The sequence below is a fragment of the Erpetoichthys calabaricus genome, chromosome 8 (genome assembly GCF_900747795.2).
Source record: "Erpetoichthys calabaricus chromosome 8, fErpCal1.3, whole genome shotgun sequence".
Classification (NCBI taxonomy): Eukaryota; Metazoa; Chordata; class Cladistia; order Polypteriformes; family Polypteridae; genus Erpetoichthys; species Erpetoichthys calabaricus.
The window spans coordinates 60,942,580-60,959,042 of NC_041401.2; the positions used below are offsets into that span (position 1 = coordinate 60,942,580).

The 16,463-nt window shown below is 38.4% G+C and overlaps 1 protein-coding gene across 2 annotated transcripts in view; it reads right to left on the minus strand.

Moving 5' to 3' along the window:
* The window catches only part of LOC114655522 (ras-related protein Rab-34-like), a 49,411-nt gene that overhangs the window by 14,850 nt on the left and 18,098 nt on the right, over positions 1-16,463 (minus strand). The window contains exons 3-6 of one of the 2 annotated variants that reach the window (XM_028806586.2): positions 10,314-10,405; positions 2,892-2,960; positions 1,163-1,264; positions 990-1,054 (exon numbers count right to left, since the gene is read on the minus strand). In XM_028806586.2, the coding sequence (XP_028662419.1) occupies positions 990-1,054; positions 1,163-1,264; positions 2,892-2,960; positions 10,314-10,405 (328 nt within the window). The remainder of the gene's footprint in view (positions 1-989; positions 1,055-1,162; positions 1,265-2,891; positions 2,961-10,313; positions 10,406-16,463) is intronic. The other variant, XM_028806587.2, reaches the window with a different exon arrangement.

Genomic DNA, 16,463 nt, shown 5'->3' on the forward strand with positions numbered 1-16,463 from the left:
GTCGTCTGTGTGTGCAGTGCAGTGCAGTGCAGTGACGGGGACACGGTGCTGTAATAATGGTACCGTCCTTCAGATGAGATGTAAAACAGGGGTCCCGACTCTTTGGGGTCATTAAAGATCCCTGGGCATCTTTCAAAAACAGTAGGGTGTACCCCAATGTCCTGGTTAAACTGAACATCACATCCTCGGTCCATTCTTCTCCCCTACTCATTCCCTGTCTTCTAATTATCTTTCTCTCTCTCTCTCTCTCTCACCCCTTCACCATGTAATAGCTAATGTGTGGTTAGCGTGCTTGTCTGCTGTCACGTCATTCAGTTGGAAGCTACACATTGGTGATGGTTGAAGGGGCCCCTGTCTATGTAAAGCACTTTAATAAGTGGGAAAAGTGAGATAAAAATGTATTTTAATATTTTTGTTTTTCTTTATTATTTTTCTATTTATTATATTCAAATTTGTTTACGTCATTGGAGGTCACAAAAAGGGACAAGCACGGCAGTGCTGGAATGTCAGCAGTCAGTTAGTAAAGTAAACATGGCCAGCAATTTTCAGTCATTTAAACTGACGTGGCAATGAGATCAGCAACTGCGGTTGGCAGATCTAATATATCCCATGACTAGAAGTCAGATAATGTCACATCAGCTTAAAGAGGGTTACAATTCCTCCAATTAAGCTAAACAAGCTAAACAAGATTTAACATTGCACAGTCTTATCCTGTCTGGTGTGCATCCACATAATGCTATTACGAAATCAGAGTAATTTTAAGTCCAACACTATCTGATAGACATTATGAATAACTGAATTTCATTCCGTGTTAGTCCGTTTGGTCATTATTGACTAAGATTGTCAAGGGGTACACACCATTAAATTAGTTCTTAAAGTCTTCCATCATCTTCATCATTACTATTCAAAATATATTCAAGTACAGGTATATACTGTATATTGATGAAAAATTCCCCAGCACTCTAGTGTAAAAAGAAAATAACTGATACCTTGAGCTCCTCGATAGTAGGTAGAGGCAATGCATTTAAATCTCTCTTGGCCAGCAGTGTCCCATCTGTTGAAGACACAAGAACTTGTAAAGGAGAACACCACATCTGCTCATCACCATCATAAATTATAAAATACATTTAAATGTCATGTTAAAACAGCAGGACATACTCACAGCTGCAGGCTAAATGGGACCCCAAGGACCTCAAAGCGTTCCATTTCGAAGTCTACACCAATGGTGGCTTTGTAGTTCTTATCAAAGGTGTCTTTACAAAACCTAGTAATGGGTGAAATTGAAAGGAAGCAATTAAAGTGACATTACATAGCCTTATCTGGAAGAGAGGTTTTAAAAACACAACACCAGAAATGCATTGTGTCAGTCCAAATGTTCAACTGTTGATATTAAAGGCAAACTATCTGGGCAGCATCAGGCATAGGCCAGAAAAACGACCAAGGAGCAAACACACCTACACTCATTCATATGAAGTCAATGTAGAGTCATTAATCAATCTAACATATACAGTGCCTATACAAATTATCCACCCCCTTGGAAATGTTCACATTTTATTGTTATACAAAATTGAATTTGGCTCTTTTGACTCTGGTCAGCAGAAAGCGACTCTTTATTGTCAAAGTAAAACCACATCCCTGAAAAGTGGCCTAGATTAATTACAAACCCAAAATAATTGTGTAAGCATTCACCCACTTTAGTATGATGCACTTAAATCATCACTGGTATAGCCACTTGGTTCTAGACATCACAGAATTAGTTCAAAGGAGATCACGTGTCTTTAATTAAACAGTTTCAATTGACTTTAGTGTAAGTGCACCTTATCTGGAAAGGACAACTTGTGGTGGATCAGTATAATGGCCTAACCTACACAATGGACACAAAAGAACACTCTAAGGTAATTCAAAGCACATGCCAAGGGATGGAGACAAGAAAATAGCCAAGTCACTGAATATCAAGTGTCTCGGAATTACTTCTAGGAATTGCACTAAAAGTCTGACCAGGATAAGAATTTGTCCTACTCCAAAGTAGAACACAAGACGTAGTTATGAAGTGGTCGACATCCACTACCAGAAAGGAGTAGGAGTTCATGCTTGAGAATGAATGACATGACGATTTTATGACACAAAATGAAGGTGTTTTGTAGTTTTCTTGGAATGATGAAATCATGGCTCCTAGCGAGTTAGGACAGCTCATGAGTTCTCCTAAATCCTAGTGAATTTAGGAGTAGCTTCGTAAATTAGAAAAACTGACAAAAAGCTATTACTTTTACTCCTAAGAGTAGGACCAGATCTGCATCACTCTGAGATTTTTGAGCCAGTTAGGCCATTTTCCTGCTCTTGATAAATATGGGCACTGATCTCAGTCCAACTGAGAATTTGAGGCTAGATTTAAAAAGGCTGTTCACTCACAATCTCCATGCAGTCTGACAGAGGTTGAGCAGTTTCGCAAATAAGAATGGGGGAAAAATGCAGAGACCTGTGCATACAGACTTAAGGAGGGATCTGCTTCAAAAAGGTGCATCTACTAAATACTAACTTGAAGGTGATGAATAATTAAGCAATTTTATGTTTTATTTATTTGTAATTAATTTGTTATCACTTTGACATTAAAAACTCTTCTCTGTTTTGTCACATGGACAAATGTTGTGCTGGGTGACATTTTCACTGTAATCCTACAAGAGACAACACTTTTGGCAAAACAACAGCAATAGTTTTATGGGTATATTATGGGTATATTTATGGGTAAATTAGTTACAATAAATGCTAAGCTGGCCTGTTTGGAGCAGGAAGATGAAAAAGGATTTCTATTAAAATAACAAATAATTTTTCCTAAAGCAAAACGCCTCTGTTTTACATGTAATGAACATTACATTAACTGTAGTCTCACTTGCCTGTTAATTAGGCAGGTTTTCCCCACTGCCAAGTCTCCCACAACAATGATCTTTGAAATCTTAAACCTGCTGAGGATAAACAGAGACAGACAAGTAGACAGATGTGTTAAATAAACATATGTAGTTGGCAACAAAAAGTAAAAAAACAGAAATAAATGATATTCACTCCATTAGGGCTTTCAAAAAATTCTGGAGGTATGCAAACATCTAAGTTGGACAAAAGAAAAACTACTTTTTGCATCCACTTGGAAGTCCATTCACCCTATCCAAGCTACTTTATCTTATTAGGCACTTACAAATTGAGACAAAAAAAATAAAATACATCAAAAATCTCATCATACAATAACTCATTCCAAGGAACTGTCTAGAACCCAGAGATGTGTTTTTTCATTGTCTAAAAAGACCAAGTGGTGTCGGGCAAAGGAAGAGAAGCAAGTGTGACGAGTCTTATCCTAGCCTCAATGACCATTACTTCCATCCAGTATAATTACTACTTAATAGAGGTCCTCCATTTAACAAGACATAAGTTTGCAAGTGTGGTGGTAACATAACTCCCACAAGTTAGCCTAAGGATATGTATGAATGAGAAGTAAGAAACTGTGGAAAAGTAGCTTAACTTTACTGGCAGACCAGAACAGTCCTTCTGTTGGCACCAATATAGCAGCGATGCTCCGTCAGCCTTTTTATTTTCATTCACTACGCAAAAAATAATACAATGGCCACAAAAATGAGATGCGTCTGCTGAGGTAAGAGGTTAGTACTGAAAGTTGGTGTCCCTCATAATAGAGCTCTACAGCAAACCCAACAAGATGCGTCTCTGCTCCTGCATTCTGAACAGTTAATTCAACCCTTTTCTGGCCATTAATCCATTTTCTAAGGTTGGAAACAACCTTAAGAAAGACCAAGTCTTTAGAGTCTGTGTTTCTGGTTTGCTATATGTTTATGAGACATGTACGCTATGCAGTGACTTGAGAAGACTGGACTCCTTCGGTACCATACTTTGGTTCCTTCCAGAGGGTGATCCGGCTCACAGGATCCTCATTGTTGAGGACTCCAGCAGCTAGACCAAGCAAAGGGGAAGCCCACGTAACACCTGGCCGCGGATGATAAAGGGTCATTTCTGGAGGGTGGGACTGGACCGTGTGTCTGTCTTTGGGGGGTTGCCAACTGGGATCCAGAGCTGTTTTGTCATGTGGTGGGTGCAGCAATGCGCCTTACCAGTGCATGCTCCTCAACCTGAGAGCAGGTAAAAATGACAACACTTTTTATAAATGGTATCCCAATTGCAGGGCACCATAATGTTTGGAACATAGCAATGGTAGGTATATTAAAGTCATATTTAGTACTTGATGACTTTGCATGCTAGGCATATGTGACAATTCATAGAAATCACCAGGTGCCGAGTATCTTCTCTGGTGATGCTCTGCCAAGCCTCTCATGCAACAATTTAATAATAATAATAATAATAATAGACTGTTCAAAAAATTAAGTGAATACTTAAATCACACATTGGATCTCAATGAAAGAAATATTCAAGTGGGACATCTTTACTGAGTAATACTGTGTAGTTTGTTGAGAGCAAAATGATGTAACAACGGTCAATGGAAATCAAAATCACCAACTCACCGAGGGCTGGATTCAACATCACACAGAAAATCAAAATCAAAAATTGAAATCACAGCTGATCTAACTTGTGTGCACTTCATTATGGCAACTCATAATGTGACTTAGTAGTTTGTATAGCCCCCCCCCCCGTGCCTGTGTGCACTCCTGACAACGTCTGAACATACTCCTGATGAGAAGGTGGATGGTCATGGGTGATTTCCTCCCAGATCTGGATCAGGGCATCAGTGAGCCCCGGGATAACCTGTGGTGCTACTTGGTGGTGTCGGATGCACCGATAAATAACATCCCAGAGGTTCTCCGTTAGATTCAAGTCTGGGGAAGGTGCAGGAAAGCAGTGATTTCAGTTCTGATATTAATTTTAGTTTTTCTTTTATTTTATAAAATTAATTTTTATTTTTATTTCATTCTAGTTTTCATTGGAGTCAACAATTTTTATTTTTATTTAGTTCTGTGTTTAAAATTTTAGTTTTTTTATTTTTTATTTAGTTCTGGCCTTTTTATATAATAATTAGTACAATTTTTTTTTCCTGTTACAAGACCACAAATGCTAGCCCTAAACATATTTCAATGCAAGTTATGTTTCAGTCAACAAAATACATTCACAGTTCGTGATGCTGTTAAACACATCTTGACTATCAATGAGCAAACAGATTAAGTGACCTAATGAGTACAGTCAGCAAGATCAAATGTTTCAACCCAAGAAACCGTTCTGTGCAAGCACGTTGCTGTTAAGCTTTAAACAAGTACACATTTCAAGAGATTGGTTCATGCTGCAATGACATCCATTGCACAGATGGCAACACTGTGAAAATATTCGCTTGACGAGCACCTGTAATGCAGGTGCACAGACAAGGTCCTCGGCACTATGAGGGGCACCAGCAAGACTATATGTTAACAATTTCTGCTGCCAATACTGAAGCAGTGACATGCAGTGAGGTTCGTGAGGCACTGACTCCTTCAGAATCAGATTTACAAATATATGAACCCATATTTTATTCACTATTCGATTGGCAGCATGCACATTGACTACTGGTTATGTTTAATATCTCATCAACATTCTTTACAAACATACTGTATATGGCTAAGAAAGAACATTACATTTATAGTGGCGAGAGAGCGGAGAGAGCGCATTTGCTCTGCACCCTCCATATGTTCTAAATGTGCCGTTGCAATTTCACAATTTATACTCATTTAATACAAATTAAAGTATAGATTGGTGTACAGAAAAACGGATTTCAGTTTTGACTTTAATTGAAATATTAAGTTGTTTTTAAAAAGATATTAATTCTTATGCTTTAATCAATTTTAATACAGACTGTTCAACAAAAGGATAACAAGAAAAGCAAATGAATATTTTATTTATGGTCAAAATTTAGTCTTTAAATATTGGATTTTTTTTTTCTCAGTCTGATCCTATTTTTTATAAAACTGAAAACTGTTTATGGTCTTACCCTTATTTGTAAATGAAGTCCATGCACCTATCCTTCTCCACGAAAATCTCCGTCACTTTCTTGTAAAAGTCCTCCTTGTTTTCCCTTTAGTTTTAAAAGTCTTAATCTTCCATTTTGAAGTTGGAAGAAAAGTAAAAATAAAAACAGACTGCTGCAGTGCACTTGACTTTCTGATATCGCTAACTTCCTGGTGCGTCTGCGTAGAAGAACAGCAGCAACAAGCACCTGTTGAGTTCACATCAGCCCCATCCAGTGCGGCACAGTACTGTCTGCCTTATCTTGTGCCTTTTCACTGCGGTTTTATGTTCAATCAGCAAGACTAAATATGTCACGCACATTCATTAAAGATATTAATGAGACTGTGGAAAGTCAGGGTGTATAATAAACGTGTCTGCAAACATTATATTGGCGACACACAGAGAGGCAGCAACAGGCACGCACCAGTTGCATACAACAACCCAGTGTATGAGGGATAGTGCAGTCCGAGCCGAGGCCCCACTTGTTGCTACCACATCTCGCGTTTCTCTCTTGTATTTGATCAGGAAATGTGCATATTCAGCAATTTTTGACGGTAAAAAACGATACAAATTATTGGAATCATATAGAATACAAATTTACAGTACAAACCAGTGAACAAATTTATGTTATCATTTTTTTTTTTTTTTTTTTTTTTTTTTTACTTTCCATGCCTCCCCCGATCGCACATCCCTGTACTGAAGTGCAGTCATAGTGCCAGAGAAGTGCTGGGCTTCCACTAAGTACTGATCTAGTTGGTCCTACACTGAAACTCCGAGACTCTTTTCTTCTTCTCGTACGCTACATTTGCTTTCATTATAATCTGTGCTGTAATTAAAGTATTTACACACGTTACTTTCTTCAATTCTACCTGCAAACATCTGTGCAAAACTCGCCATCAGCAACCACATGTGTTTACTGCTCTAACCCGACAAACCAAATGTGCTCAGCAAACAAACAATGGTCCTTTACGGAAGTTGTGTCACATGACTACAGTAAACCCAAGGTACAAGATCACCGCATAGTGAACAGCGGAACGTAACTGAACCGGATTGAACGAAAATGCTATTGCTATTTTTTTCATTTTCACTCAATTTTTGTTCTCGTTTTAGTTCGTTCACATATTACTCATTTTTATTTAGTTTTAGTTTCTCTGACTGCCTTAAATTCAGTTCTTGTTCTTGTAAAACGAAAAACATTTTTAGTTCTAGTTCTCATTTTCGTTATGAAAATATCACTGCTGGCAAGTCAATGGCATCAATGCCTTGGTCAGCCAATAACTGCCTACACACTCTGGCCACATGAGGCCAAGCATTGTCCTACACCAGGAGGAACTCAGGACTCACTGCACCAGCGTAAGGTCTAACAATAGTTCCAAGGATTTCATACCGGTACCTAACAGCAGTCAGTGTTCCATTGCATAACACATGTAGGTCTCTGTGATATGCCTCTCCAGACCATTATTGACCCACCGCTAAACAAGTCATGCTGGATGATGTTGCTGGTTGTTTTACATTCACTACAGCATCTTCAGATTGTTTAACATCTGTCACATCTGTTTTGTGTGAACCTGCTCTCATTTGTGAGGAGAATGGGGTACCAATGGTGGAGGTGCCAATTGTGTTATTCTCTGGTTAAAGCCAATCAAGGTGTACGGTGATAGGCTGCGAGCATAGGTCCCACTAGAGGACATCGTGCCCTCATGCCACGCTCATGGAGTTGGTTTCTGACAGCTTGGTCAGAAACATGCACACCAGAAGCCAGCTGTATGTCATTTTGTAGAGCACTACCTGTGCTCCTCCTGTTCCTCCTCACACAAAGGAGCAGATTCTGGTCCTCCTGCTGGGTTTATGCCTTTCAATGGCCCTGCCCAACTTTCCTTGTGTAATGGCCTAAGTCCTGGTATCTCCTCCATGCTCTTGAGAAGGCATGTATGGATGTGCCATCCTGGAGGATCTGGACTACCTGTGCAACCTGGATAGGCTGATACCAATAGGGCAATAGGAAAACTCGAGAAGAATCAGTCAGGAAGGATAAGGATAGAGCAATTGTCTGTGGCCACCACCTGCAAAACCATTTACTTTTGGAGGTTATCTTTCTGTTGCCTCTCCAGTGCACCTGTTGTCACTTTCATTTACATCAAATCAGGTGAACTTAATTCATAATTGCATATGTTTCCTAAATAGACAGACTGATATCCCTGAGGCTTAATTGACTTGGTGTTAGATTGTGATGATTAAGTGTTCCCTTAATTTTTTGAGCAGTGTATAATATTGCATTAACTATATTTTTATATTATATATTCAATAACTAATAATATTCTCAAATCTACTTAATAGGCGGGCCAGTGTATCTCTGGAGGACTGTGGGCAAGGCAAGAATAGGCTCTGGTAGGGGCACAAGTCCATGGCAAAGCACCCACATGACGACAATTTGGAGCGGTCATCCAACCCGAGCATAACATCTTTAGGACAGTACTATAATAAAGTTTTTCTGTTCGTTGAACATTATCATCTGTGTTAACAAAAATGTAGACAGCCATGACAGTGCACTACAAGACAGAAAATTAAAAAATGCTACTTTAAATTTTTAGGCAGTCAAACAATCTAAGCCAAGCAGAATGTTTTCACAACCATAATGCACTTGCCATGTTCATGCCAACTCCTTTACCCAGTTTGACACACAGATAAACCTCATGCACAATCTCAAGTGAAAGACTGCAATTTTATAAGACTAGTAATCTAGACAAACAGCCACAAATTAAAAATATATAACATGCATTCAGACACAAGGCTTTAGTTTTCATTTAATATGGATAAACACTGAAAAGAAAGACGGTTGGCCACTGATAAAGAATAGGTAACCACATAAATCAGTGATCTTATCAAGTGTAGCCTAACCTTTATTGATTCTTCTAGCAAATTGTGATCTTAATGCCAGGTTGAGCTGGGTTATACAGCGACAGTGTATAATGTTTCCTACTTGCAGCATCTCAGCTGTTCTCCAGAAATAAACTTGGGCAGCCAAAGGAGTTTGAAGATCCAGAATGAAAAACCACCCTCATCCTCCTCCTCAAATCCAAATCTCCCCCAACCCCAAATTTGTAATAATCTTCACATGACAGTGGAAAACAGCCAAGGCATCTGTATTCACTCACACAGACAGGCACTGAAACCTATTTGGTTATGTGCAAACCACAAGGATGCTTGTGCAGTGCTCACAGCCAATTCATTATGCGACCCCAAGCAAGGCACTAAGCTGACAACAGCTTTTTATTTAAACTGTAGAAGAGGCTTACAATGGAATTTGCTTAGGAAAGCCATTACATACATACTATATATACTGTACACAATACTCACACACAGTATATATACATATACATGGTGTCCATAAAGTCCATGTGCAATTTAAAATAGTATATGTGACAGAAAGAATTCGTAAAAAGGATTAGCAAGCTTGATGTATCTAGTCTTTTTTTGTCTTTAGAAGTTTTATTTTTGCTGTATTTGGGGAATTGAAAATCCACACGAGTCTGCTGAACATGAAAGAGATTCTCCCAAAGTTAATGTGTGGTGTGCTATGGGAAAAAATTGAGTCATCGGGCCATTCTTTTTTGAAGGGCATGTTGTTAATGGTTATAGCTATTTAGAAATGTTGCAAAATTACTTTATTCCTCAACTTGAACAAATTAGGACTGAAAGAGAATACAGTGTTTCAACAAGATGGTGCTCCTTGTCACTTTGCTTTGCATGTTAGACAGTTTCTACATGAGAAATTCAATAACAGATGAATTGGAAGAGGTGAACCATTTTTTTGGCCTCCACGTTTGCCAGATTTGACTCCTTTGGATTTCTTTTTATGGGGACATGTGAAAACTAAATGTTTATTCAACCAAACCTTGATCTTTAGAAGACTTGCAAGCTAGGATAACTGATGTGATTGCTGGTATTACTGAAAATCAGCTTGAAAATGTTTTCTGAGAACTACAGAATCGTATTACCCTTTATATTAGTAATGATGGTGGACATGTTGAAAATTAACAAAAACAATAAAAAAATGTAAGATTTCTTCTTTCTAATCCTTTTTACAGATTCTTTCTATCACATATACTTACAAAGTTACAACTGTTTTAAATTGCACACGAACATTATGGACATCCTGCATATACAGTATATAAATCCACAGTGTGTGTGTATTATATTGACTTTTGCTTTTAATGAAAAAGAAAAAAGTAAAACAAAAAACAAACTGGTTCTACTACTGTGACAGAACTTTTCAAAACACTCAAGTCTGTCAATCCCTTTCCCTTAAAAACAACTTATTGACTTACCCAACTGTACCAGTTCGCTGATCCTGACAGGCTCTCTTGACTTTGGAGTGGAACGTGTCTTTGCACTGCAGAGCTGCTTCCTTTATGTAACACTAGAAGATGTACAAAAAATAGTTACATCAAATTACATAAATTCTCTTTGCAAGGTTGAAGGAGATTTTTAGGAAAAATATTGAGGACACAGTCTAGCACAGGGAGAAAGGACCAAATAAACACTACTAATAACATCCTAAGTCATGTCAAACCTTATTTATTTATCTTCTTTAGCGTCCATTCTAGCAAAGTATGAAGCAGATTGAGAGGATCATCTCTATCCGTTATCTCAAGGATGCCTCATAAATGTGAAGACATGTTTTCTTAAATGAAAACCTTGGCCACTTCAAAGTGGACATATTTGGTAAGTTTTAAGACTTTTTCTTTTATCTTTTGACCCCAGTAGCCTAGATTAGTAACTACAAGAACAGACAATGCCTTTTTAAAATTGATTTAAAAAAGTACTTTTTTTATATATAAATATATAAATTCTCTTAGCTTGGTATAAAATGAAGTATGTTAAAATTTTAAGCAAGTACCTTTTACAATATGTCATGTAAATGAACAGGCTAGAGCATGATAGATATTTAAAACTGGCAGGATGCAAAAGTAAAACTGGATATCCTTAAGAATGTTTTTTGACATGAATGGTTGATTCTGGGATTAAAGACTCTAAAAAGAGTATAAAACAGAGAAACAATGAAGTATGGGAAATGTGCCAGTGGATAAAGCCAAGACATCATGAATAACAGAGAAACTATGAACTGACAAGAATTTTTTCCATGGGCTTCTATTAGTTATTATTAGTCTATTATGGATGATAAATTAGACTGGACTGCCAATACTGATGCGCTGTGCAAGAAAGGACAGAGCCGGTTATACTACCTTAGAAGGCTGGTGTCCTTCAACATCTGCAATAAGATGCTGCAGATGTTCTATCAGACAGTTGTGGCGAGCGCCCTCTTCTACGCAGTGGTGTGCTGGGGAGGCAGCATTAAGAGGAAAGACGCCTCACGTCTGGACAAACTGGTGAGGAAGGTAGGCACTATTGTTGGCATGGAGCTAGACAGTTTAACATCTGTGGCAGAGCGAAGGGCGCTCAGCAGGCTCCTATCAATTATGGAGAATCCACTGCATCCACTTAATAGTATCGTCTCCAGACAGAAGAGTAGCTTCAGCGACAGACTGCTGTCACTGTCCTGCTCCACTGACAGATTGAGGAGATCGTTTCTCCCCCAAACTATGCGACTCTTTAATTCCACCCAGAGGGGTAAACGTTAACATTCAACATTATACATAGTTATTGTCTGTTTTTCTGTTTTTCACCTGCATTGTTATCATTCTTTAATTTAATATTATTTCTTGTATCAGTATGCTGCTGCTGAAGAATGTGAATTTCCCATTGGGATTAATAAAGTATCTATCTATCTAGTTGTGTTTGTTCTCCATCAGTATTAAAATAACTTAAGTGAGTATTTTTGTTATGTTACTTTCCTTTAATGTTTCTCTTAGTTATTATGAAAGGAAGGGTAACATAGTGGCACAATGGTAGCACTGCACCATTGCAATAAAGAGACTTTGGTTCACATTCCAGGTCCTCCCTACATGGTGCCTGCATGAGTTTCCTCCCATTGTCCAAAGACATGCAGGTTAGGTGAATTGGCAATGCTAAATTGGCCCTAGTGTGTGTTTGCCCTTTAATTGACAGACACCCTGTCCAGGATTTGTTCCTGTCTTGCTCCCTGGGCTTGCTGGGATAGGCTCCAGCCCATCCACAACCATGATCTGGATATTAAGTGGGTTCGAAAATTACATTTATAAAAGGACTGAATTCCCATGCAGTCAGCCCCCTCCACTGGATACACTTATGCATTTTCAAGATACTACACTAGATAAAAATTTGTAAAATGTAAGATAATCAAGTCATGCAATGTTAAAAAAGGATCAGTCAGATATTCAGGATACCCACCTATTTATGGCATTGTTCTTTTTGAGGTTAAAACTATTTGAGAAGCCACCATCTACTATATGTTACAGAGGAAAACAGTTTATGCCCAGGTGGTTGACCTCCTGTAATGGGCTTCATTCTTGCAGAGTACATAATTTCAACTATTGGTCAGGAACTCCTCTGAATAACTCTTCTGTCTTAATGCTTGATGATGACACCAATGAGCATAGTTTATGGGCAATACAACAGTAAAATCTGCTGGGGATCTTTATCATGGAAGCATTTAGTGAAGGGGAGCGATACAGTGGCACAGTGCCTCACAGCATTGACATGGAATTTGATTTCAGGTCCAGTGACTATCTGAGTGGGTTTTCCTTTAGGTAATCCTAATTCCACCCACAACCCCAAGAGGTACTATAAACTGGCTCTGCATGTGTGAATGTGGGTGCGTGCAAGAGTGTGCCTTGTCATTGTATCCATGATTGGTTGCTGTCCTGAGGATTGGTTCTACACCCTTTGCCCAACAAACAAACAAATAGAAAAAGGATGGTAGAGAAACTGAAAGATGAACTGATGGATGGATGCTGAGAACTAGGTTGTTTTATAAGAATAAGCAACATTACAAGAGACAGAGAGAGACAGGTTAGCAAATGACTTGTTCAGTTCTAGGTGTTGTCACTTCTTTTTTTAGGACAAACAGAAATGTTTTTTCTATGTGGTAAACCTTTATTATTAATCTCAAGGCCCCTAATGACTCCCCATTAGACTCTTCAAAACCAAGAACTCCCCAAACCCCTCCCCCCCAAACACATCAAATTAATTCTACTTCAAGTCATCATCCTCATACTATTAGTCTTCATAGCTAAAAATAAGGCTACACCTTTATCATTGGCCAGATCAGATCATAGTAACATAAGATGGTTACATTACACAAGACAAATATTCAAATACTATTCTATTAATATAGCCAAGCTACTTGGAAGGCATTGCATGGCCAACAGAGTTTAATATATACAAATAAATAATTAATAAAATGTTGATCACAAAAAAAAGTTCTCCAACACCAAATTCAGTGCCTGCAGTGTGAACAACTTTCTTTCTGCCATGGTCTGCAAGTTTAGAGACTGCTGCACAAAAAAGAAAAAACAGATTTCATAATGACTTATGTTACAGAAGTGAAGATGTAATATAAGAAACTATGCATCATGCCCCATTGACTTTGCGGAGCCAAAATTTTATTTATGTTTTTTTTTTTTTTTTTTTTTTAAACACAGATGAATGTGTAATATGAACCCTTGATAAAAAGGCAAGCAGCACACATACACCCACAGAGTCAGAGACCACACACGCACTGACGACGTGCTGCTGTACGACTCAGTTTCACAATGGAATGCGGGCTTGCTGCAGTCGAGTTAGGGCAGACTGCCACCCTGCGAGTCCAGACTAGAAACTCAGCAGCAGCGTCTTCTTGGGCCTCTGTGAGGAAATGTCTACACCTTGATACACATAACTACAGTTAAGGAAATGAGCTTCCTGACAATGTCACAGAAAAAATGTAGACTGCAGGGGAAAAGGCTAATGCACAAAAGGGGTCATCAATCCATACCTGCCTTCCTAGGAAATCACCATAAATGGGTAAAAAAAATTTTAAAAAAAGTCTGAATTGGCACAACCATCCTTTATTCAGGGTGTACAAAAGAAAAGTAATGATTTACTTCACGAGGTAAAAGTACATAATAAACAGATATTAAAATGTATGCTTCAATTTTAATGTTTAAAATCTTTATACTCTCGATTGAAATAGAAATTTGATAGAGATTTGGCACCCTCTGACAGAGGTCCACAGAGGGCTACATCCTTAGTAAAGGATCAAGAATAACATCATAATTACAATCACTGATCTTGAAATAGTCTCATACAATGCCCCACATGCTTATATTTGATGTTTGTCATGTTTAACCTTCTGGAAGTAGCTCTTAGGCCAGGTTTATACTTCACACGACGTGTGCTCCAGCAGACGCTACTGCTTTGCAAGCATTGTACTCTTTATACTTGTGTGCATACTTTACGTAAATCTGGAAGATTCCACCAGGTGGCAGTGAGAAATATCATCATGGTGAGCACTGGTTTGGTTTCGTGGTGTTATGAATTACCTGAAACACCCATTAAATTCCGAGGACACCTTGTCACAATATCTCTGAAAAGGATTGATTTTTAATGATTAAATCCATCAATCCAGGGGTGCACCCATTCCAGCAAGCATTGGGCATGAGACAGATGCTGGACAGGGCATCACAGGTAAATACAAGCACACAAATACACTAGCATCATTTTAGAGTCACCAAATCTCCAAACCTTCATGTCTTTGGATGGAAAACTCAGCACACTGTGGAAACCCACCAGGGCAACATGTAAACTCCAAGCAGGGAACACCAGTGACGTGACTCCCTGCGAGACAGCAGCGCTACCGCTCTGCCACCGTGCCTCCCCCACATGTGTAATTATTAACAGTATTCTTTATTTAAATGAAATTAATGATTTATCTGTAAAATGTAACACACATACTTGAATGCGTTTCATCATGAAAGTGACATGAAGTATAAATCTTAGGATTCTAAATGTGCAGAGAGTTGGAATATCATACATTTAATGTGTTCTGTGTGGTGATCTACTGCTGCTTGCCACTGCTGTCAGATCAAGAGGAAGCCCCAAAAGCATGTAGCGATTAACAACTGGGTCAGTTTTAAGATGACGAGGTTAAAGTGGACATTTCGAGATTAATGGCAAAATTTCCACTATAATCACAAACTAGACCTTTTCACTATATTCTTAATTTTTTTCTCTGTGGCTCAAATACTCTGCTGTACATTCTGATGCTGTTGTGAAGGTGGGAAAAAAAAAACAGCACAGAAGAAGGTATGTGAGACCTTTAAAATGTATCATGTCATTACTTTAGGAATTCTGTGACACTTGTATATCGAACCATTCATCAAACATCGAAGCACCTTAAAAAGCATAAAAACGACCCTCTACATGCCTATATTACCAATTTCCATTTTTTGGAAGCTTCATAAACAGGAATAACTTTGACCCCCTTTATCCCATTGGAGGATGAACCCTTGGGGTTGATGTGGCATGAATAACTTCAAGTCCTTCTGATCATTTTTGCTAAAGACTACTATTGTTTCAGTCTTTATCATAAGGATGTCATTTCCTGCACAAAATATGGTCAAAAAATGTGCTAAAAATGAGGGTTGTTTCTGGGTCTAAAGGGGCAAAAATAGGAGGAAAAACAAAAACCTCAGAATGTTGCATATCTAGATATCAAGATGAGTGGAACAATTATGCTTTTTTTTTCCTCTCACTAGTGTGTCAGGAGGTGCCTTATTAAAAACAAAAAGTGCTCATAAGTAACTCTTATGGACACAAAAATAAGATTTTACATATAATTTCATATACAACTAGCTGTTTAAGCCCATGCTATAAAATGCCCGGGGTCCTAGAAACTATTGAAATTGTCAGAAAAAATTGAAATGTAGAGATGTCAGGTAAGTGAAAGGAACTACTCTGGGCATCTCTTTCCTAGGAGGATTCGTTTGTCAATATGCTTGCATCGCTTGTGCATTAGCGGTTAAGCAACGGTCTTTCTTCGGAGGTTTCCTTTTGCCGGCGTGCTCACCTCGCTTGTGTACTAGCGGTGGGAGGAAAAGTAAAAGGAATACCGTTTTGCAGATGTTAGCGGCTAAGCACCTTTGTCTTTCTTTGGAGGTTACATGTTGCTGATGTGCTGGCCTCGCTTGTTTTATTAGCAGCTAAGCAAGTTTTCTGTTTCCTTGAAGACGGAGCCCTTACCCTGACTCCACCTCTCACTTCCGGGTCAGACAGACGCACACACTTCTACACGTATACATTTAAATACAATATTGCTAATGTGTGTATATATGGTTAAATCTTAAAAATAACATGCTAGAACACCAAAATGCATCCTCAACCACAACACCTGCCCATAATATTCCCATATATTTTATATTTGCACACACATATACATACAGTATAAACACATGCAAACATTGATCAGCCACAACATTAAAATCCCTGATGGGTGAAGTGAAAAACAGATTATTCAATTACAGTAACACCTGTCAAGGGGTGGGACATATTAGGCAGCA